This window comes from Sapajus apella, unplaced genomic scaffold (assembly GCF_009761245.1).
Source record: "Sapajus apella isolate SASKATOON/1434 unplaced genomic scaffold, GSC_monkey_1.0 scaffold11, whole genome shotgun sequence".
Classification (NCBI taxonomy): domain Eukaryota; kingdom Metazoa; phylum Chordata; class Mammalia; order Primates; family Cebidae; genus Sapajus; species Sapajus apella.
The window spans coordinates 26,060,444-26,085,156 of record NW_022436951.1 but is presented as its reverse complement, the minus strand read 5'-3'; the positions used below and the strand labels follow the sequence as shown (position 1 = coordinate 26,085,156).

The 24,713-nt window shown below is 42.5% G+C and overlaps 1 protein-coding gene across 1 annotated transcript in view; it reads left to right on the top strand.

Moving 5' to 3' along the window:
- The window catches only part of FBXL7 (F-box and leucine rich repeat protein 7), a 419,844-nt gene extending 396,473 nt beyond the window's left edge, over nt 1–23,371 (top strand). The window contains exons 3-4 of the mRNA XM_032279074.1: nt 11,155–11,766; nt 20,046–23,371. Coding sequence (XP_032134965.1) covers nt 11,155–11,766; nt 20,046–20,782 — 1,349 coding nt within the window. The 3' untranslated portion in view covers nt 20,783–23,371. The remainder of the gene's footprint in view (nt 1–11,154; nt 11,767–20,045) is intronic.
- The last annotated feature ends 1,342 nt before the right edge of the window (nt 23,372–24,713 follow it).

Genomic DNA, 24,713 nt, shown 5'->3' with positions numbered 1-24,713 from the left:
TGCCTCTGCTGATAGTAGTATCACTTTTCATATTCTCTGCCTGAACACTCTGTGGAGTGGGTAGACCGATTTCCAGTTTACATAAGAGGAATCTGTGGCTCGTGGGGTTTCAGTGTCTTACCTCAGATGATACAAGGTGCACATAATAGTTAGGAATCCAGGTTTATCTGTCTTCCATGCTCTTTTCATCTCAACAGTATTTTCTAAACTTAAGACATTGACATTCTGCCCTCACGATTTTTGCCATATATACTCACCACTTCAACTGATAGTCACTTAATATTTTTTACAGTAAACTTAAATTATTATTTAAAAGCTGAATATTATAGTTTTATTTTACTTGGAAAACCAGTATCACTTGCCATAAATATATGATGATTTTTGAAATAAAATTAGATAATCACACCTGTAATCCCAAGGCTTTGGGAGGCTGAGGTGGGAAGATCACTTGAGCCTAGGGAGTTCAAGACCTGGGCAATATAGCAAGATCCCATCTCTACAAAAAAAAATTTTTAAATGAGCCGGGCATGGTGGCATATGCCTGTGGTCCCAGCTACTCGGGAGGTTGAAGTAGGAGGATCCCTTGAGTCCAGGGACTCAGGGTTCCAGTGAGCTTTGATCATGTCACTGCAATCCAGCCTGGGTGACAGAGTAAGGTCCTGTATCAAAAATAAAATAAAATGAAAGAAAGTAAAGGAAGGGAGGGAGGGAGTATGGAAGGGAGGGAGGAAATGGAGGGAGGAAGGGAAGGAAGGAAGGGAAGGAAGGGAGAAAGAGGGAGGAAGTTAAATGCTAGCTAAATACTACTGCCTGTCAAAGACTTTAAATCAGAGACTTATGCCTTTTCTTTTTTCATTAAAAAGGGAGATCAGCAAATATTTAAAGAGATTCTAAAAACTCTCGCTACTATAGGAGATCAACTCCTTGCCTTGTGAAAAAGGTAGCCTCTAATGGCAGTGCTACTCTAGCTCAGGGATGAAAATGAAATGTCCTGCTTTCCATTAAAGAATAAATAGTATAGGCCAGATGCAATGGCTCATGCCTGTAATCCAAGCACTTTGGGAGGCCGAGGTGTGAGGATCACTTGAGGTCAGGAGTTCGAGGCCAGACTGGACAACATGGTGAAACCCCATCTCTACAAAAAAATATAAAAATTAGCTGGGCATGGTGGTGCATGCCTATAATCCCAGCTACTCAGGAGGCTGAGGCAGGAGAATATCTAGAACCTTGGAGGCAGAGGTTGCAGTGAGCTAAGATCACACAACTGCACTCCAGCCTGAGTAACAGAGTGAGACTCCATCTCAAAAGAAAAAAAATAAAAAGAATAAAGTATCTCTGCCATTTAAGGAAAAAGAGGGTACTAAGAAGTTGTTCGATAAAACCATAAAGGATCTGATGAATTATAATCTAGGACTCACACCGTTTCTAAGGCCACCTGATCTTTCTCAGACAGAAATTTCTTAAAAGATATTTTCTAGAGATTCACATTGAAGGCAAAATCAAACTGTATCATGGATTTCAGAAGTGTGTTCTGTACATTTCATTGATATATTTATGGAGTTTAGAAAAATGTGACTTAAACATTTCCTTAGCTGTGTGAATATTCCCTTCTAGAAGAGCTAAAGGAAAAACAAACCCCTTGCTCACATCAGATCAGAGTCGGAAACTGGGCAACACTGCAAAACTGGGGTTTGTGCCCTAGCAAAGAGCTGGGCAGTGGACTGGCCCGTGTGCCTGATATTAGATGAGTTCCCCCGTCCTCACCAGGTTCCCACACATCACTCACCACAGTGCTACCCCTATCAGACTGGTCCAGGTGACCAAGAAAGCAGGTCTTTTGTCCTTGGACTGGAGTCTCTGCCATCATCTGATTCTGGGGTTACCAACTTCTGGACAATATTGTCAACAAGGACCCTTGAGTGCGAAAGCTAACTCCCTCCAGGTGAAATGCAAGATTAACCTTGCATACATTTCTACTTTATCACAACTAATGCCTTAAGTAGGTTCTAGGTTGTGTATATGATCTGAACCACATTAAAAGAAAATATTTTTAAGTAAAACAAGAAGAAAAATGATTGCTCAGATTGTGTCCTTTTCTCACTAGCTAGATTTAGTTAATCTATTTTTTTAAGCTTGAGTTTAAGCTAAGAAAAAAAACCTTGCTTTTTATGGCAAGAGTTCCTGAGGAAAAAGACAACTTATAATAGAAAGCATCTTGCATAAAAGCTTTGGTAATCAGAGGGAGGAGATGAAGAGGAGCTTTGTAAATTCTGACTTTGAAAGGCTAGTGTAATGTAAATATGACTTCCTAGAGTCTAAACAGCAGTGGTTTGAAAATAAAAACTTGTACAAAACAGGCAGCTATCTAGTTAAAAGAAAATGTGTCTAATAAGCATGTGTGTCTGAGACGTCTTGAATATTTTGATACTATACTGTAATTACTAGTGATATAAAATTTCCAAGACTCTTAAAACCATGAGAAAAAAGTTTTTCGGGTTTTTTCCCCAGAAAAAGACAGTTATACTTTTTCAGTACTCTTTACCCATTTAAAGTAATTTAAGAATAAAAAAACATATTGTTCCCACACAAATTATATACTGGAAAGTATTTTGAATTATTAATGGAGCCACAAGTTCTTAAACTTTAAAAAATCCCCTGTCTCCTACTTTAGCCAACAGATGAATATATCAATATAAAAACTACAGTTATATATATTTAAGGATCACCATTGTGTCAAACAAAGATTATATTTATATTGAGAAAATCCAAAAGTTCACTACAAACATTGTTTAATTCAAACGTTTACTATGGCTGGGAGATTCTATATTTACTGTCTTCATCTCGGACTTCTGAGAACTGACTTTTTTCCCAGACTTGTACACACTTTCCTATTCTTTGCCATGCTGGGTTTTGCATGATTTAGAGGTGTTCTCAACATAGAGCCATTTTTCTCTCACCCTGAAGGACACAAGAAAGAAATTGTAGGTGTCAAAACAATAGTGTGGAGGTACTTTAATGAGGCCATGGTGCACAAAGGAGGTGGGCTCAAAATATTTGCTTTATAATCTAGTCAAATGCAATAACTCCTCCCTTTCTAGACCCAGCTGGGCACATGGGCTGCAGTAACAATGGGTATTAAATGATCCAATAAATGAATGGTCTCTTTTGCCTATAAATCTGTAATCCAAAAATCTGTAGCAGTGCAGTTTACTGAATTTAGTGCCAAATGTCTATCCCTGTATATTCCTTGCTTTCCACTCAGTGTATCTTCCTGTAGACATCGAAATGGGTTTGTTGTTTTGTTTTGTTTTGAGATAGAGTCTCACTCTCACCCAGGCTGGAGTGCAGTGGCACAATCTCAGCTCACTGCAGCCTCCTGGGTTCAAGCAATTCTCCTGCCTTAGCCTCCCAGGCAGCTGGGATTATAGGCGCCTACCACCATGCAAAGCTAATTTTTGTATTTGTAGTAGAGATGGTGTTTCACCATGTTGGCCAGTCAGGTCTCAAACTCCTGACCTCAGATGATCTGCCTGCTTCAGCCTCCCAAAGTGCTGGGATTACTGGTGTCAGCCACCGTGCCTGGCCTTTTTTGGTTTTTTTGTGTCTTGTGGTTGTATTTGGCTTTCTGTTATCATTAGGAGACAGTTAATTCACAAAATACACCTGATATCATGAGGAGATAGTCCACAAAACATACATCCTATTGCAAACCTATGTGGTCATTTCTCCACTGAATTCCCCCACTCTGCTTTCATGACACTTGCAGTGTCCTCATCCCTGTCTTTCCTGGAGTCTTAGATTTTATAATTATTGCCTTTTTCAAGTCTTATATTTGAAGTTAGCTGGGTACAGTGGCTCACACCTGTAATCTCAGCACTTTAGGAGGCCAAGGCAGGCAGATCACTTGAGATAAGGAGTTCAAGACCAGCCTGGCCAAAATGCTGAGACCCTATCTCTACTGAAAATACAAAAATTAGTGAGGTGTGATGGTGTGCACCTATAGTCCCAGCTACTCGGGAGGCTGAGGCAAGAGAATCACTTCAACCAGGAAGGTGGAGGTTGCAGTGAGCCGAGATGGCACCATTGCACTCTAGCCTGGGTGACAGAGCGAGACATCGTCTCAAAAAAAAAAAAAAAAAAAAAAAAGAAAGAAAAGAAAAGAAATTAACCAGCAGTATCCCTTTTGCAGATTTTATAACTTTTCCTTTTTCAGAGTTGTCTGTCCATCCCTCCATTCATCCATCCACCCTAATACACAGTAACTCATTGAGTTCACCTTTAACAGATTTCATTATCAATTCGTGCGATTATTCCCAGGGGGAGAAAAAGTTTGCTCAAAGACTGCCTGCTAGAAGATAAGGGTCTAATATCTAAGATTTATAAAAAACTCATGCAACTCAATAGCAAGAAAACATACAATCCAATTTTTAAAATGAGCAAAGGCTTAGATAGAAATTTTCTAAAGATGACATAAAAGTAGCCAACAGGCACATGAAAAGGTGCTCAACATCACTAATCACCAGGGACATGCAAATCAAAACTGTGAAATGCCACCTCACACGTTAGGATAGCTATTATCAAAAAGACAAGCGATAGTGTTACAGAGGGTGTGAAGAAAAGACAACCTTGAAATCTAGATTGTTGCAACCATTATGGAAAACAGTATGAAGACTTCTAAATAAATTGAAAGTGGAATACCATATGACCCAGCAATTCCCTTTTTGGGTACGTGCCCGAAGAAGACGAAATCACCACCTTGTAAATATATCTGCACTCACATAGTCATTGCAGCACTGTTCACGACAGCCAAGATACTCAAACAACCTGGAGTTCATCAATGGATGAATGGCTAAAGAAACTATTTTTTATCTATATGAATTATTATATTTAATATATAATATATACGCATATATTATATATATGAAATACTATATAGCCATTAAAAAGGAGGAGATCCTGCCAGTTTCCACAACATAGATGGATCGAGAGGTCTTGGTGGATCTTAAAAAGCCACGCCACCTGCTGGATGTGTGTTCCGGAAGTTTTTTATATGTTATTAAAATGTACTGCTCTCTTGAAAATTTGGGCATTTTTTTCTTGATATTTCAGGGAATATTTTATCTTCAAGTAAAATGATCAAGAGCTTTATTTTTGACAGAGTCTTGCCGTGTTGCCCAGGCTGGAGTGCAGTGGCGTGATCTTGGCTCACTGCAACCTCCACCTCCCAGGTTCAGGCAATTATCCTGCCTCAGCCTCACGAGTCACTGGGACTACAGGCGCATGTCGGCACACCCATCTAATTTTTTGTATTTTAGTAGAGATGGGGTTTCATCATGTTGCCCAGGCTGGTCTCGAACGCCTGAGCTCAGTCAATCCACCCGCCTCAGCCTCCCAAAGATCAAGAGCTTTTGATGAACACTGCTTTGCGTTGTTTCTTGCCAAGGATACTGTGGGTGATATCTGCTCCTCAGTGATAAGGATATCCCCTCAGAGAACGGAAGCTGCAGGGAAGGAAGGTGTTTAGAGGAACTATGCTACGGTTTCATTATGAGCCCCATTTTCAATTACCAAAATGTCTAAGTTAAGGACACTCAAAGCAGCAGCAATTAATTTAATTCCAGATAGAAGTTTTGGCCTTGTGTATTTCATTTGGCACCTTTTGCAATTCTCACTTTCCCTTTTCAGAATAATTCCTGGCAGTGTTATAGAGTTCTTCCAAATACCACTCATGCATCTCACCATCTTGCCTAAGGGAAAAGCGAAGGAAGATGTAGTCTAAACAGCTAATTTTCATATAAATTTATATAAAAATGTAGAATATATTAAAATTAACACTGGTGTTAATTTAGTGTTACTGCTAAACTGTATTTTAGTCCAATACATATCACCTTACTACTAAGATAAATGGCAATTTTGCCCCAAGACATCAGATGGGTAGAAATTCATTTGGAGTAGGTATTCCGGCATGAAAGCATGGTCATACCAACAAAATATTCTAAATCCATAAGTTCACATATCAGCTTTCTTTCTGCTTCTGTTTGTATTGTAATATCACGAGACCAGGAGGAGGGTTGCAGCATTCTTCTACCTCTGTCATCTTAATATTCGTCTCTGATGTTCTCCTCTCTGAGTGTGTGTCCTGGTACCCAGGCATCAGGGTCCCTGTTTCCACTCTGAAAAGAATCAGCAGCTATAGCCAATGTTCATTGAGCTGCCAGTCTTCTGAAAGAGACAGAGGAGAAAAAACTGTATACAGACTACACTTGGTCTTTCTACATTCTCTTCTGTGAATGAAATATACTACTCGGGTGGTAGAAATGGTCCTTGTTTTGAGTTTGAAGCTATGCTCTATTTTCCTCCTATATTGACATATTCTTGTAGTTTTTATAATAATATCTAGTGACAGTAAATAGCTCCTCATATCACAGAGTAAGACACATTGTGTGACAAGCTATTTATAGTTCAGCCATAATAAAATTTATTTTCAAATTTAAATATATATAGGTATATTTTTTAATTTGGAAATGCATTTAATATATTTGTGGAAAATATCAAGAAAAGGTATTTTGTGAAAACTTCTGGGTCTGCATCTCTGTAGTTTTTGTTATTCTTTATTATCTTTTTATTTATCAGGTACTATTCATTTAATTGAGACAAATTGTATCATCTTTTGAAAAGTTCGCTGAGGCTGTTGGCCTGCTATAGGCATAGTAGGAAGGAATCAGAGACTCTGAGTCTGTTTTCTGGTAAAAGAGACATCCAGCTTTCCTAAGTGTTTGAAGTATGAAAGAGTAGCACGTTTTAGAAATCCACTTCACCCTCCCCCTCCACCCCCACAGGGTAAGTATCTTGTCATTCCTCAGGTGCGTACCTCTAGGCAGCTCTCTGCAGGGACCTGTTGAGTGTCTTCTCCTTCAAGATGAATAAAACCTAGACAGGCAGAAGAGGGAGTGCAGCACCCTCACAGCTGCAGATGTCAGAGCCGAGAACCTAAGATTGCCTTGCCCTTCTGGCCCGAAATAAGTTGTTCAACTGCCTCCAAGAAATCTGGCTTCAGCTGTAATTCTCTGAGTACCCATAATAATGAAGGTGGTACCATGGTAACTTGGATGGCAGTTTTGAAGTCCAAAATTAGTTTATATTTAAGGTTTTCCTTAAAGACTTGCTATTCATTCCAGATAATTACCAAAGGGAAGTAAGATTTCTTTTCTTATCAATGATTTAAAATGCAGCATGTATACCACCTGGAATCGAAAAATACATGCCAAGCTAGAATTATTTTTTGACATATATTTCCATTCAGTTCAAAGATGTTTGTTGTGCACGTACTATATGTCATAAACAATGTCAGGTGCTGCCAGGACAGAAACAAGGAAAGGATGTAATCCTTGTCTCAAAGGAGTTTTTCGTGTAATAGAAGGTATGTCCATCATCTGTTACTACAGTAATACTGTGTGAAAAGTCACCCCCAAACTCAGTGGTTTAAAAGCATTATGTATGCTGGCTTGTGCACCTGTGGTTCATCTGGATGCTGGCTGAACAGGCTGGACTTGGTTGAGCTTGGCTGTAAGATGCAGGGTGGGGGCAGTTCTGTCTGCTTCATGGGTCTCTCTTTTTTTTTTTTTTTTGACGGTAGTCTCATTCTGTCACCCAGGCTGGAGTGCAGTGGCACAATCTCAGCTCACTACAACCTCCAACCTCTGCCTCCTGGGTTCAAGCAAATATTCATGTGCCTCACCCTCCTGAGTAGCTGGGATGACAGATGTGTGCCACCACCCCTGACTAATTTTTGTATTTTTAGCAGAACAATTTTCACCATTCTGGCCAGACTGGTCTCCAACTCTTGGCCTCAAGTGATCCACCTGCCTCAGCCTCCCAAAGTGCTGGGATTACAGGCATGAGCCACTGCTCCCAGCTCATTATTCTTTTAGCAAGGGGCTAGTGAGGCATGTTCTCCTAATTGTGATGGTAGAAGATTGAGAAGTCAAGCCCAGCTGCACAAATGGCTTTCCTCTGACATTTTCTGCCAAAGCATGTGGAAAGCCCAACATCGCTAGAATGAGGAAATATACTCTGTCTGCGGTGAACTGCAAAGGATATGACAAAGGATCTGGGGACACAGGAAGGGATGCAAAATTAGGAAAATACATAGCAGGTGCACAACAAATGTCTTGAATATAAATAGCAATATGTGAAAACATAGTACAATCACATTAGAAGATAAATTCACACATGTCTGTATAATAAAGGGTGGAGGCTTCACAAGGGAAGGGATCCTATCTCAAAGACATGAAAAAAAAATTTTTTTTTTGCAACGGTGTCTTGCTCTGTTGTCAGGCTAGAGTGCAGTGGTGTGATCTCGACTCACTGCAATCTCTACCTTCCAGGTTGAAGCAATTCTCCTGCTTCAGCCTCCCGAGTAGCTGGGGCTACAGCCATGCGCCACCATGCCCAGCTAATTTTTATACTTTTAGTAGAGATGAGGTTTCACCATGTTGGCCAGGATGGTCTCCATCTCTTGACCTCATGATCCGCCCACCTGAGCCTCCCAAAGTGCTGAGATTACAGGTATGAGCCACCATGCCCGGCCACAAAGAAAACTTCTTAAATGAGATGGCATTTGCAGCCACCCAAGAAAGATGTTTGTATTTCAAGAGGCTAACATGAGAGATTGGGTGCAGCACATAATTCAAACATGCTCCCTGAGCACAGTGTGGGCACACATAAGCCATTCTCAGTGTTAGGTTGTAAAGAAGTAACTGAACAGAAAAATTGCAGCAAAAGGAGATCTGTAAGAAAACTACAAGTAGGGGCGACTTCAGGTCTCAGAGATTTTTGTGTTGCATGTTATTACTGGAAGTTCTTTGAGAAGATGGTATGAGTGTTAATTTCCAGGGTGTGAAATATGCAGAAGCACATAAGCATAGGGCTTTTGTTTAAATCTTGAGAACTATAATTAGAGCTGGAAATGACTTAGAAATTGTTTCTCTCTGCTCACTTATTTCATAGATGAGGAAATTTGTATTTTGTAGATAAATTCTCTATATGTGGATACATATGTATATCTATATAGATACTTACATATACAGACAGTCCCTGATTTTACTATGGCTTAAGTATAATTTTCAGAATTTATGATGGTACAAAAGTGATACACATTCAGTAGAAACTGTGCTTCAAGGACCCATGTAACCATTTTCACTTTCAGTACAGTATTCACTAAGTCACATGAGATATTCAACACTTCATTATAAAATAGGTTTTGTGTTAAATGACTTTTTTACTGTAGGCTGTTATAAGCCTTCTGAGCACATTTAAGTTAGGCTAGGATAAACAATGATGTTTGGCAGATTGTGTGCTTTAAATGCATTTTCAACCTAGGATATTTTAAAGTTACAATGGGGTTATGGCCCAAAAACCCATAGTAAGTTGAGGGGCATCTGCATGTGTGTGGGTATATGTATGTGTGTAAAATATATAAATACATTAAAAGAGAAAATACATTTTTTTCTAAATAAAACCATATATGTGGTATTATAACCATATCTATCCAGTGTATATATATGTATTATTATATCCAGTATATATTGGATATAATAACCAATGTATATTATTAAGCACATTGTGTATATAATATATGTTATATAATATCCAATGTATATTATGTAGATATAAAATATATAATATATATTATTTTGAATACATATATACACACTGGATATATATAGTAATAATACCATATATATGTTTATATATATCATATACATTGGATGTTATATATGTTATATACATTGGATATTATATATATCCAAAATATATAATATACAATTGTATTTAGACAGAAAGACTAAATTCTTTCTCCTGTGTATATTGAGAAAAAGAGGAAATGAGCATGCTTCTTGAAGTAATATTCTAAAGAATTCTTAATCCCTCACAAATTTTAAAACTGCTGTGTCCTTATCAGTGATCTTTCTAGTTCCAAGGAATGCAATATGGCTCATAGTATTCAAATGCAAAGGGGAGGTTGTTAATAAGAAAAAATAAATATTTTTCCAATTACACAAGGACGGGAAATGCTGTGTGTAATGCCTGGTCTAGCAGAGGCGTTTCACTGGCTCCCCCAGTCTGGGTCCCTGTTATCAACAGAAAGGGGAGCAGACGCTGGGGGAGGTGAGAGCAAAGGCAGAAGGTGTTCTCTACGCCAACTCACCAGTCTTTCTGTCTTCTGAAACTCACTCTCCTCATTTGTAAATGCAACATGATCATCCATCTAACCAAAATATAATTAGGGAGGTAAACCAGGTTGGGTATCTAATATGTGAGGTTTCTCTCCAGAATAGAAACAGTGAAACTCTGAAGCTGTGCCCTTTCCTTGATTCCTCATCATGTAGACTGGAGGTTGGCAAACCATGGGATTTGTTCCCTGGTCTGGGCAGGGACTAGTCCAGCTAGTCTGCTTTCATAAGTTTGATTTTATTAAAACACCACTCTCCTGTATTTACACATTGTTTGTGGCAGCTTCTGCACAGCAGTGGTAGGGCTTGTCATTGCAAGGGAGACAGAGTCCATGGCCTGCAAAGCCTGGGTAGTTATCATCTGCCCCTGTTCACTGCAGTCTGCCCACTCCTAGTGTAGACCACAGGGGATTGGCACTTTCTGGAATAGGCGGCATGTGCATGTGCTTGGTCCTCTGGGATGGCATTGGCAGAAGTCGTCCCAGGGAGGACAGCCATGGAATGAGAATATTGCCCCCATGAATGTTTTCTATAAGACAGACACCTGTGCTGGCTGGGTGCGGTGGCCCACACCTGTAATCCCAGGATTTTGGTAGGCCAAGGACAGCAGATCACCTGAGGTCAGAAGTTCGAGACCAGCCTGGCCAACATGGAGAAACCACCATCTCTACTAAAAATACAAAAAAGCAATTAGCCGGGGGTGGTGACGGGCCAGTAATTCCAGCTCCTTGGTAGGCTGAGGCGAGAGAATCCCTTGAACCCAGGAGGCAGAGGTTGCAGTGAGCTGAGATCGCACCATTGCACTCCAGCCTGGGCGACAAGATCTAAAAAAGAAAGAAAGAAACAGGTGCTTTTGCTTCCTCCCTGGGGCCCAGCTGAGGCCGTCACCCTTAACCCTTTGTTCTCTGTCCTTTGCCAGATTCCGACCTGAGCATGCGCACCCTGAGCACGCCCAGCCCAGCCCTGATATGTCCTCCGAATCTGCCAGGATTTCAGAATGGAAGGGGCTCGTCCACCTCCTCGTCCTCCATCACCGGGGAGACGGTGGCCATGGTCCACTCCCCGCCCCCGACCCGCCTCACGCACCCGCTCATCCGGCTCGCCTCCAGACCCCAGAAGGAGCAGGCCAGCATCGACCGGCTCCCGGACCACTCCGTGGTGCACATCTTCTCCTTCCTGCCCACCAACCAGCTGTGCCGCTGCGCGCGCGTGTGCCGCCGCTGGTACAACCTGGCGTGGGACCCGCGCCTCTGGAGGACTATCCGCCTGACGGGCGAGACCATCAACGTGGACCGCGCCCTCAAGGTGCTGACCCGCAGACTCTGCCAGGACACCCCCAACGTGTGTCTCATGCTGGAAACCGTAACTGTCAGTGGCTGCAGGCGGCTCACAGACCGAGGGCTGTACACCATCGCCCAGTGCTGTCCCGAACTGAGGCGACTGGAAGTCTCAGGCTGTTACAATATCTCCAACGAGGCCGTCTTTGATGTGGTGTCCCTGTGCCCCAACCTGGAGCACCTGGATGTGTCAGGTAAACGGACACTGGCCTACCAGCTAAGGGCCCTCCGGGTGCACCATCCTAAAACAGTGGGCACGATGCCACCACCAGAGGGTCCTTTTCTTACAAGCCATCAGAGATGAAGGGCGGGTAGCAGGGAGGCTGCTTTTGCAGAGAAGCTGTCTATGGAATCATGACCTTGGAGGCCACAGGTTTCCCTTTCATCAAATAATGTCCACTTCATAGGGGAGTTCTTAGGGGAAGTCTAGCACGCTTTGCCTGGGAGTTGAGGTTAGTGACTTTTAAATGTCTTTACTCTTTGTAACTCTCACTGTTACTTAAGAGTAATCATAAATCACGCGAACAGGGTATCGAATTGTAGAGAAATGGGAAACAGAAGGCTAACTCAAGCACAGTTAGCTCAGAAACTACCCTTATGCCCACTTGCTGTTGGTCCCTGGAGCCTGGGATCCATGTCCAAGCTGTAAAAATGACCTCGTGGGTCTTCACACCATGGACTGGATGGTGCACAGGGTGGGTGGTGAAACACTCAGCTGTGGGCTGTGCTCATATCGCTTGCCATTTTGTAGCGTCTCCTTAGACCTCACCTGCACTCTCCTTACCTCTGGGTTAATCTTCTGTCTTTTCTTAGGCAAAATTCTCAATTACGTAGTGCAAGGGCAAGGTCCGTTGAATTACATCCTTAGTCCTTTTAAAAATCAAAGGAAGTTGGGCGAAGAGGCCCACGCCTGTAATCCCAGCACTTTGGGAGGCTGAGGTGGGAGGATTACTTGAAGCTAGGAGTTGAGAGACCAGCCTGAGCAACAAAGCAAGACCCCTCTCTTCACAAAAACTAGAAATATTAGCCAGGCAAAATGGTATGCGACTGTGGTCCCAGCTATTCCACTCAGAGGCGGAGGCAGGAGGATTGCTTGAGCTGGGGAGTTCCAGGCTGCAGTGAACTATGATCATACCACTGCACTCCAGCCTGGATGACAGAATGAGACCCTGTCTCTTAAAAAAAGAAAAAAAAAAAAAATCGAAGGAAATCCCAGCATGGCGGCTTTGCTTGAAAACGTCTCTCAGGCAGGAAGAATTAAAGCCCAGACCCACACTTAGGCGCCAGACATGATCTGGCTGGACTAACAGTCCTCTTTATCTCATTTGCTGCCTAGTCGAAAGATGAACATTCAAGAGGCTGAAATGTGTAAGATGCATCAGGGACTTTAAAAAACCAACAGCAGGAGCTGCAACCTCAGGGAGTTTGGGGGAGGGATCAAGAAGTAAAAACCACTATGATGGGCAAATAAACAGAATCCGGGATTTACAAGCATCTGAGGCCAGCGATGCCCTCCAACAAAATCCGAGCAAAAGCCGGCTCTCAGCTTGCTGTCTCTTTCAAAAGCCGACATCTGAAAACATTTCAGATGACAGCCCATTACTTTTTGCAGATTCTTTCCCTTGCTGGAGAGCAACTCACTGTTCCTCCACTTCAGCTGGCTTCAAGACAAAAATCATAGTAGCCATATGTTCAGTTAGTCAGGAGTAACCAGTGGCATAGAAAAGCAGGAAATCAAAGGGATTTTCTTACATTTTTCCTCCAAGGAATTCTGGAAAGAGAAAACGTTGTGATGTGGTGGAAACAAGTTTCAAAATTTTGTGATTTAGGAACATTCACAGCTTTTTCTAGATGTGTTTCCTCTTCATTTAAAAAAAATGGCAAAGGACTGGGTTCTTTAACATGTAAGAGTTGGAGCATTTTATAAACATTTTATTTTATTTTCTGAGATTAGAAAATGATTCATTTTTGGAATCCCTATCTTCATTAAAGGTGCTTCCCATGCACACTTAATACAGGCTGCAAAAGGACCTTCTTATGGGGGGGTTCCTTTTGAAGTCCAGAAATGCAGAAACCCCTTTTGCTATTTAAGAATGGAAATTCTTGCACTTCTAGCCTGAGTGAACCCGCCTGGCCCCTTGACTAACCATTATTAAGCCTTTATACCTGTCCTGTATGTCAACCTGCCTACTTTGAAGGTTCAAATATATTAGTGTTTCCTCCCCTCTTGTCTCCCAATGACAACGGTGATCTGTATACATAGAGGCAAAAATGAGGGGAATCCGCAGCTCACCAAGTTAAGAACACAGTATCCCACATTTGGGAGAAAGTTTCAGATAGATGGACTTGAAAGACTCAAGAGGCCATCAGGATGGATTTGTCATCACACCTACTAAGGGTGCCTTCCTGTTCTGAGGGCATCTGGAAATTGTTATGTTGATGCAGAGAGGCCAGAGGGCTGCCAAAGCTGATGTCATTATGCCTAATTCTCTTTAGTTTTACAGCTGGGCTCTGATAATGGCCACGTTCTCAAGGCAGAAAACTTGACTTTGGAAGACTCATCGCTGGTCTAAAGCTTAATTTCCCCAGAGGAGATGAGACTGCCTATCCCATCCCTAGCAATGCAGAAAATGCTCATCTGAGAAGCTGTCTTTAAAGTCACTGAAAATTACTACAACTGTAGTGTTTCATCGTTATCACATATTACCTTTTATTAACAGTAGCATTAAACATCAGCAGACTATATTGATGAATATATTGCAATAACGGGAGGAAGTGGGAATAAAGAACATATTTGTGAAGGGTGGATGAAATCTGGAATTAACTGAAGAAACCCATAGGTTTGTTCAACCAATTTTCAAAATATACAATGTTGTAAATGTTAAAAATAATGCTCCTTCAGAAGGAACCTCTTTAATTGGAGACCTGGAATCATCCTTGTTTCTCCCCCTAATCCTACCCAACCAGTAGAATCCTGTCCAGGAACCCAGTTCCTTGAGTTCATTTCTCTCTGCGTGCCTGGATGCAGGCGTCCCCAACCATTCCTCCTTATACCCATCTCCATTGCCTCCAGAGGAGTTGTTTCAAACTGCAAGTCTAAACATTCACTTTCCTGCATGAAGTCTCCAATAATTGCTACCTATGACCTACAAGAAAAATTCAAGTTCCTCCATAGAGCATCTAAGAGCCTTCATAAGACACTCTTCTTAGGTGCAAATCTCATCCCTTTCCTGCATACACTCAATGTCCCCTTCTGAAGAACCATCTGATCTGCATGTCCCCAAACACATGCTGTCTGTGCATGCAGTGATGTATGCATGCCTCTCTGGCTTATGTGCCTCTTCCTCCTCTGCCCACTGCCCCTCCTCGAGAACTCTCTGAACAGTCTTTTCCTTGTTTAAGTTCCCGTCAAGCATCCCCCTGAATGTAGCCTTCCCTTCCTTGCCCCAAGTGAGCTAAGGGTTGTTTCTGGGTGTCTGCCTTTTGAGCACAGAAAGCTAGAGCATTGATGTGCTTGCAATTGGGTGTTTATTTCCAGATTCGTTTCTCTCAACTCATGATAAGATTTGAGCTTTATAAGGACAGAAATATGTCATATTTTATTTTTGCACTTTACGACATGGTAATTCAGTGCACAGAAGTGTCAAAGCTTTAAAGGGTCATTTTGGCCTCTAAAAGGTTTAAAGTTCCCTTTTGCTAACACCCTAAGCAAGCATTTAGGAAGCTGTAGTGCAATCGTTAAAAATTCCTCATCGGTAAAAATGAGATGGTTGGGAGGATTAAATGAGTTAAGAGTTAAGCTCTTAAACACGTGCTCTGAGGAGAACCATGAGGTAGGCACTCTGAATCACAGCTGCCGTTGTCATGGTTGTATTGTCCTTGTTATTAACCTGCCTGGAAGTCAGTAGTTGTTCTTCATTGACATAACCATCTGACACCCCAGAAGAGGTAGAGCTATCACCCCAGTAATGAGAGGAAGTAGTAATAAAGAGCATATTTGTGAAAGCTGAATGAAATATGGAATTAATTGAAGAAACCCCACAGACTTGTTCAACCTATGTTGTCTATACCCTGCCCTAGATGTGAAAACAGGCCCCAACAGACCACTCTTGCCTTGGTTTTGATTAAATCCTTTCAGACACCCTGAATTTCACCCCATGTCACCCCAACCCTCCTATGGACTTCCCCCTTGCTTTCCTTTCTCTGGAATTTATCTATTATCTTACTACCTGGGCTTCATATCTATTAATTCATATACACATTGTTTTTCACTCCACATCTATGCATCCAAATTATTTCTCTCTTTCAAGGATCCCTTTAGACATCATACTGTGGTGGCTTCCAGGTTTCCGAAGACCTCTGGGTCCCTGGTGTCTGAAGGTTCACTTCATTTTCTACAGTATATCTCTTGTGTAATGTATCAACTCTGTGATACATCACAGTCATTTCTTACCTCCCTTTCTAAATTGAAGCCTTGGAATGAGGAGTCTAGAAACTTATCTGTAGTCTGGGTGTACAAGTCATATAATCTCACTGAGCCTGTGATGCTTCGTCTTTAAAAAATGATGTTTATTTTGGATGATATCTAAGGTCCTCTGCATGTCTATAATGAATGAATTTGTGAGTCATAAATAATACCTACTGAGCCATGAACCAGTTTACTTTCTTTTCAGCCCAAACTAGCAAATCTGTAAGAGTTTGGGTAAAACCTAAAAGCTGAAATTATTGATCTAAAATAACACAATTCTATAAAATAGTCTCTTTACGAAACCTGAACTAAACAAGTATTTCATTAAATTTGGAATTCAGTTTCAAAAGCAAGGTATGCATTTTTCCTGGACCAAATATATTATTTTTTCGGGAGTGCAGCAGATTTTGCTATTTTTTTAAGAAAGGAAACTAGAACTAAGAGTTTAAGAGCGAAGGTTATCATATGATCTTCAAAAATGGGTCTCTGTAGGCATCACAGATGGCCAATCACTACCATAGACATGCAAATTCAGTGCCAGCAGGATTGCAGTCAGCCTCAAGAAACAAACTCAAAACCAAGGGAAGATTCAACGCTAGAAGGAACTAACCACCTTTTGCAAAACCACAAAGCCCACTGGAACAGTGTGAACTGCCTCTGACAAGCTGCGTTTTTGTTCTCCATGGTTGGAGTGTGGTTCACTCCTTCCTGAAATTCTTTGACTTAGTAGCACATGGCCTTTGAACCTCATTATTCCCAGGACCTGAGTGTATAAGAGTTTCCCAGGCATCCTATAGGAGGTGGAAGGAAGGTCCTCCCTAGCACTACTGTGAGGCTGCTGGGAAGCCTTGGATATTTGTGGAACAGCCAAGGTGCAGAGTGTCTGAAATGAGGCACCTGGCTGTAGAACTGCCCAGGAGATTTGAGACGAGCAGAGAAAATGAAAAATGCATATACAGCCTCGTAGTAGAAGGGAATATATATTAATATACATTTATTTATAAAATATTAGGTTGGTGCAAAAGTAGTCATGGTTTTTGTCTTTTTATTTTTATTTATTCATATATTTATTGTGAGATCAAGTCTTGCTGTGTCACCCAGGCTGGAGTACAGTGATGCGATCTTGGCTCACTGCAACCTCCGCCTACCAAGTTCAAGTGATTCTCATGCCTCAGCCTCCCAAATAGCTGGGATTACAGGCGTGCGCCATCATGCCTGGCTAATTTTTGTATTTTTAGTAGAGACAAGATTTTGCCATGTTGCCCAGGCTGGTCTCAAACTCCTGGGCTCAAGCGATCCACCCACCTGGGCCTCCCAAAATGTTGCTTTTACAGACATGAGCCACTATACTCAGCCAGTTTTTGCCATTTTAATTGTAAAAACCGCAGTTACTTTTGCACCACCCTAATGTGTACAGACTATAGATATTATTTATATTAATATACTATAAATATACTGTACCTGTTTTTATAAAGTAATATATAGAGAACTTAAATATCCAATGAAATGAGTGTTCCATATGTTATATATATAAATATAAATTTTAATGTATAGTATGTACATACAAAATTTATGCACACATATATTTTTAGGAGATTAGAGATGATGTTTAGAGAGGCATCTAAAGATACTTTCCTGAGAATTAATATTGTTCTAACAATCAGGTAAGAAAATCTTTATAAAAGCCCTTTGTAAACTCCATGGTTCAACACAAATAAAAGACATTATCATTACCTATAAAACAGACAACTGTTTCTCAATGTAGGAATACTTCGGCCAAGGTCAACGTCCTGAAGACACTTAAATGTTGGAAGTTGGGTGATCTCATCTGATCCTCTTATAGAAGACTCTCTTCCCTCTATAAACCACTCATTCATTCATTCAACAGATATTTAGCACCAGCTATGAACAAGGAGTGAAAGAGACAGCAGTGAACAGCCCCAAGTCCCTTTTCTCAGAACTTAACATTCCAGACTGAGGAGACAGCAAATAAATAAATGAACAAATAAATATATAATGCCATCTAGGGATAAAGACTCCGGAAAATAAAGGGGAGGAAGGCAGGGGATGCTAGTTTATATAAGCGTGGTTGGGGACAAATTTTTCGATAAACTGAGATTGGCTCTGAGACCTAGGAAAGTGGGGAGGACTAAGGGAAGACTTTCCAGTGCTCGGAGGGTGGAGAGCATTTGCTGTGTCTGGATGATGGCAAGCAGGCCAGTACGGTTGAAGGAATGACGTCATCAGAGAGCCCTGGGGTGCAGAACCTTGGGAGCCCTGTTAGACTCTGGATTTTAAACTTGGAGTGAACGGGCGCCATCCCGAGGCTTTGCATAGGGGCATGCTTCGAATTCCGTCTTCCAGGATGCCTCTGCCAGATAGAGGTGAGGAGAATTGACTGTAGGAGCTAAGGGTAGGGAAGGGAGTCTAGTTCAAGGGCTACAGCAATAATCCAGACAACAGTTGTACTTCCTCAGCTAAAAAGGGTTGAATTGGCTCAGAAGATCTGTTTAATTGACAGGTCATCCTGCTAGACTAATATATTCATTTCCCATAGAGTTTTCACAGCACATGCATATCTGTTCTGTCATTGCATCCTCATTAAATCTGAAGTGTCGGCTTATCACCTATTCATTCCCATTGCATAGAGGACAGTTCTGAGAAGCAGCAATGTGAAACCTCCTGCCTGAACCAGGTGTGACTCCCAACCCAGTGCTCTTTCTGCCATACCAATGTCATGCCCAAGCTTTGTCATTCATATCTCACTTCGGACCAGGGAGCTTCCAAACCATGGCAGGTCAAGAACTGACATTTACTGAGCTCCTGGAACTTTCCAGGGCCAAGGCAAGATATTGACGCACATTCTTTCATTTCTCCATCCCAGCTGCCTCCCAGGGAATGGCATGGTCATTTTTCAATCAAAGGAAATACTCAGAAGGATTGATTTGCTAAATTCCAGGCAAGTAGGGATGGATCAGGAATTGGAACCATAGTCTTTCTGATCCAGTCCCCTTAAGCCCAGGTAGTTAAATAATCAGATAAATGGCCGGGCACAGTAGCTCAAGCCTGTAATCCCAGCATTTTGGGAGGCCGAGGCGGGCGGATCACGAGGTCAAGAGATTGTGACCATCCTGGCCAACAAGGTGAAACCACGTCTGTACTAAAATACAAAAATTAGCTGGACATGGTGGCATGCACCTGTCGTCCCAGCTACTTGGGAGGCTGAGGCAGGAGAATTGCTTGAACCCGTGAGGCGGAGGTTGCAGTGAGCCGAGATCGCACCACTGCACTCCAACCTGGCGCCTAGCGACGGAACAAGACTCTGTCTCAAAAAAATAAATAAATAAAATAAAAATGGGGAACCCATTTTTGCTTTTCTTCTCCATAGAGACCAAGACAGCAAAAGTATTGAAAATAGATGCTCGGTGCCGCATAGAAAAATTAGCACTGAGACAAAGGTTCTTTCAGCAACGCAGTTTTTACTTCCTGGACTGCAGGAAGGGTACTCGCACTAGCCATCTTGCCATGAGAGTACAATGAACAAAGGAAAATACACAAATTTATTCCTGACACATTTGGGGTCATCCTTACTGCTGTGCCTGATCTCAGTTAGCTGGAGCCAAACCTCACAATCTAAGCTAAAACCCTATTCGCTAACAACTAACTTTTTTAAACAGATGAAAGCAATGGAGAGCCGGGACATGCCTGTGAGCACGTTCAGCCCAGATATCTTGGTTAAAGTACAAGGTCATAGAATGTACTACATGCCTGTAAGCATGGCATATCTAACAGCTACATAGGACAGGGCTTAACAAATCTATTAAAACGCGTATTCTTTAACAAGAAAGGAACCTTTAAAAAGGAACTTTTCTACTCCGCAAAGGGGTAAGGTCAGCCTCAGACCCGGACTGGGGCCAGAGGCAGGAATCCCCCAGGGCATCTCCGGGCGAGCCTCCGCTGCTGCTCGCAGGTTGCTCTGAGCCTGTGTTCTGTCTCTTTGTGCAGGGTGCTCCAAAGTGACCTGCATCAGCTTGACCCGGGAGGCCTCCATTAAACTGTCCCCCTTGCATGGCAAACAGATTTCCATCCGCTACCTGGACATGACGGACTGCTTCGTGCTGGAGGACGAAGGCCTGCACACCATCGCGGCGCACTGCACGCAGCTCACCCACCTGTACCTGCGCCGCTGCGTCCGCCTGACCGACGAGGGCCTGCGCTACCTGGTCATCTACTGCGCCTCCATCAAGGAGCTGAGCGTCAGCGACTGCCGCTTCGTCAGCGACTTCGGCCTGCGGGAGATCGCCAAGCTGGAGTCCCGCCTGAGGTACCTGAGCATCGCGCACTGCGGCCGGGTCACCGACGTGGGCATCCGCTACGTGGCCAAGTACTGCAGCAAGCTGCGCTACCTCAACGCGAGGGGCTGCGAGGGCATCACGGACCACGGCGTGGAGTACCTCGCCAAGAACTGCACCAAACTCAAGTCCCTGGATATCGGCAAATGCCCTTTGGTATCCGACACCGGCCTGGAGTGCCTGGCCCTGAACTGCTTCAACCTCAAGCGGCTCAGCCTCAAGTCCTGCGAGAGCATCACCGGCCAGGGCTTGCAGATCGTGGCCGCCAACTGCTTCGACCTCCAGACGCTGAATGTCCAGGACTGCGAGGTCTCCGTGGAGGCCCTGCGCTTCGTCAAACGCCACTGCAAGCGCTGCGTCATCGAGCACACCAACCCGGCTTTCTTCTGAGGGGACAGAGTTCATCCGGCGTTGTTTTCACACAAACCTGAACAAAGGGAATGTTTTTTTAAAGCAGCGTATGTAAGCATCGACACCCACTCATAACAGCTCTTTCTTCCAGGAAGGTTATTGGGAATCCGGCCTTTATTTTTTTCTCATTTCTCATGGGCAGCGAGGTTAAAGAAACGAAGCAAGGCAAACAGGCATTTTGGCAGGATCATTTGTAGGCAGTTTCTCTTCTCGCAAAAGATGTATTTCAGCAGGCTGATCGCAATGCCTTGAGCAAGGCGCTTACTCTGTCCCCGTCAGGCCCCCAAGGCCATCTTTCTCTCACACACAGGTCACATCCTCACAGTTCCACACCCCCCACTAAGGCCACATCCTCCGTTCCCAGAGCAGCAGCAAGGAGCTGTTATCAGGATCACAAAGCTCTCCAGACTCCTCTCTAAACTGCTTCATTGACCTAAGTCACCCTCTTCAACCCCACACCCATGCACTTTCTGGTCAACTCAGTATCATAGCACTTTGCATAGGCAAAATACTTTTCAGGCCTTCTTAAAAAATTTATTACAGCAAACAGCTGGGGGAAGACATGCATTCTTCCCCAGCTCTGCCAATGACTGACTAGCTCTGCCAATGACTGTGACCTTGGCCAAAGCACTTCACTGCTCTGGGCTGCAGCTTCCAGCACCGAATCAGAGGTCATACAGCTCAAAGATTAGCTTCATGTCCACTTTAGCATTGAAGGAACAGAGATACGCATTCACAGACACACCTTGGCATAGAGCTCCCAAGCATCTCCCTCTTCCAGGAGAATGGATTCCTGTGGTCGTGATTTCAGGAGATTGTGCAGTGACAGCATCAGTGCACAAAGGGCCCTTTATGTCCTTTGGCTGCAAATCGCCCACTTGCCTGTGTGTTTCAGTGTGAGTTTCCCCTCCCACCTCCTCACATCCTCTTTTGCCAGGCTGGATGCTGTTGTTTCCTTGCACAAATGCTTTCAGTGTTCCCCCATCCACAGCATGTTAGCGAGGCACCAGCATGCCTAATCACAGCAAAGCCCAGATCCCACCATCAGTTGCTTTTTTTCAGTGTTTTCAAATTGGAGGAAAGATCCTCACAATTTTTAGTTAACAAGCAAGACCCAAGGGAACCCATGTCCTCAAAAGTTTTTCTAATCCCTCTTCTTGCACACCTGGCATGCATCAGGCACATCTGCCCTACAGCTGGCAGAGACAGATGCCTCGGGTTTTTGCCATTCAGATTGCATTTGGCCTCTTCTCATCTATTTATTTCTTTATACACCCAGACTTCATCACATGAAGCCTATTGGGGTTACGTTTGTAAGTGTTTAATTGTGCAGATTGCCACCTTGTATGCCTCCTCCGTGGCTGTCTGCATGTTTTCCACCAGAGAATGCAAAGCAGACTTCCAGGTGTTTCAATTCTGTTCACTCAAAAATGTCAGATGAGTGGAAGAGGAAACACATTGAGATGATTTAGACTCTGGTCCACCAACCAGACCCTTAGAATGGAACACTAAAATCATTACAAGATATGGATTTTAAATGGATGAAATTTTAAATGATCATATTTGGATAGAAATCTATATGCTAGCCTCATTTGTGTGAAGTCAGATAGCCAGAAGAAATTCCATTGCTCGTTTTCGTGAAATTCACTTGTCTTTTATTAATAAACACATGACCTTTCCCAAATTATTCTCTAGCCAAGCCCTGCCTTCCCTACTGTTGAAACACCTCATTTATTTCCTTCTCAAAGTGCCCATTATCCAAACACAGAACCTCTGCATCTCCAAGGCAATTATGGCGAATTCATCAAACGTAGATACCCTTGACAACTGCACTCACACTGTAGGCTCCTGTGCGTACTGTCGTCTTCTGTGGATAAGGAGAGGTGATGAGGTGGCATCTGCCCAGGAGGTTTCTTTCATACATCATGTGAAACATGGCCTCGCATCAATCAACATCATCAACTTACATGTGCAATCAAGGCTCTGTGCTGTGGGGAAATGAATTGTTTATCTAGGACAGGTGATGGCCACCGGGTTTAGAATCATGAAGGGAGTTGAAGGTAGCATTCTTCAGCTCTATGACTTGTGACCCTATTTGAAGTTTCAGGATTTGGGTGTCACAAAGGATTGTCCCTAATCCTTGGCCCCAGAGTGAGCTGGTTTACTACTCTGAGAATGAGCAGGGAGATTCAGATAATGAATCCCTGACCACATCACCTAAACTGTCTTTCAAGCATAAGACAAAGCCACTGTTCACACTGATTGCCCAGCACATACCGTCTTGCCAGTTTCTCCTTTCTTCCATCTCCTCTTTATCTGTTCCGTTCTCCCCTGGGGTGGGAATCTATGACGGAGGTTACCAGGGAAACAGCTCAGCAGACTTTTAGAGACCAAACCAAAGGCCTCACTAGGAAATTTCTCTGTTTTAAAACATTGCTTCCTTCCTGGTTCTGCTAAATCGAATGCTCATTTTTTTTTAATTCTAATGTTCAAATCACTGCGTGCTGTATGAATCTAGAAAGCCTTAATTTACTACCACCAAGAAATAAAGCAATATGTTCGTAATCAGCCTCAGCTTCATTTTTAATAACCTTGCCAGAGGAGAGTGCTGTTTGGTTGGGGACACTCAAAAGCATGCAGAAAACATTCTTTGAAGGACAGAGCAAGGCAGGTCACTGCCACGGTTGCCTGCTTGAAGATATATTCATGGTTTTCTCATTTCCTTTGGACCAATGATTTTGGCTTAAAATTGGCAGGTAAGTGAAAAACTATTACCTTCGCAGTATAGTTCACGTCCTCAATTTCTTAACCCAAACCCTGTGCCAGATGTATTTTAGAATTCATAATTCTCCATATTTTGTTAAACAAACATTAGCCAGGCATGGTGGCACACACCTGTAGTTCCCGCTACTTGGGAGGCTGAGGCAGGAGAATCACTCGAATCTGGGAGATGGAGGTTGCAGTGAGCCAAGATCGTATCATTGCATTCCAGCCTGGGCAACAGACCAAGACTGTCTCCGAAAATAAAAATTTATCTATGGTGGGTCTTGTAATAACTCCAGTCAGAGACTGGGACCCTGAACCAGACATACTAATATTTCTGCAGCAACATATCTGAATAGTCACAAAACATGAGATTATTACCGACTATAAATAGCCTTGCATCAGTTGAGGTCCGGTTTTGTCAGCAAATTAATTTATACCATACATAACAAAAAAGCTTTTATGTTTTTCAGAGCTTTCTGGATTTCAGAATTATGAAGGACTAAGGACCTGAATATATTTACCTTGGCACTGGTTACAAACATTGGAGGAAACATCAAAATTATACTGAGCATTCCTTGTTTTAATTTTTTTAAGTGTCTTGGAGTACTATTACTTCTAATGGCAAAATTGCAGTTACTTTTGCACCATCCTAATGGAGCCTGGAAGGAGAAGATGGAAACCTAAGACAGTTGGAAAAAGTGAAATGTCAAATCCCTTCCTCCCTACCCAAACCTTTCCATCTGAGAAATCAATATGGCAAAAAGCAAGTGCTGATAGATGAATGGGGAACTTCCTCCTTAGCAAGCAAAGAGGTGTTAAGAGATATTAATTTTAAATGTGTTTGTCTTTAATCTTCTTCCCATTCTACGTTAGCTGCTTAAACTGCTCTCACATAAACCGATAGGATCCTTAAATGCCTTGCAACATTAATTTGAGGATGCCACATGCAGTTCTTGTCAAGATCCTGGAATAAGTCTACAAGTAAGTAAAATGCATTCACCCTTGAGGTTCATGGTTTCTTAAGCTGACATTTATTCAGACTTAATTAGAAAAAAAGTTTTCAGGAAGCTTGATATCTAGAGTATGCAAAATGGAAAGAAAGATGATTGAATATTTAACAGGGGAAAAAGTAATAAAATAAAAG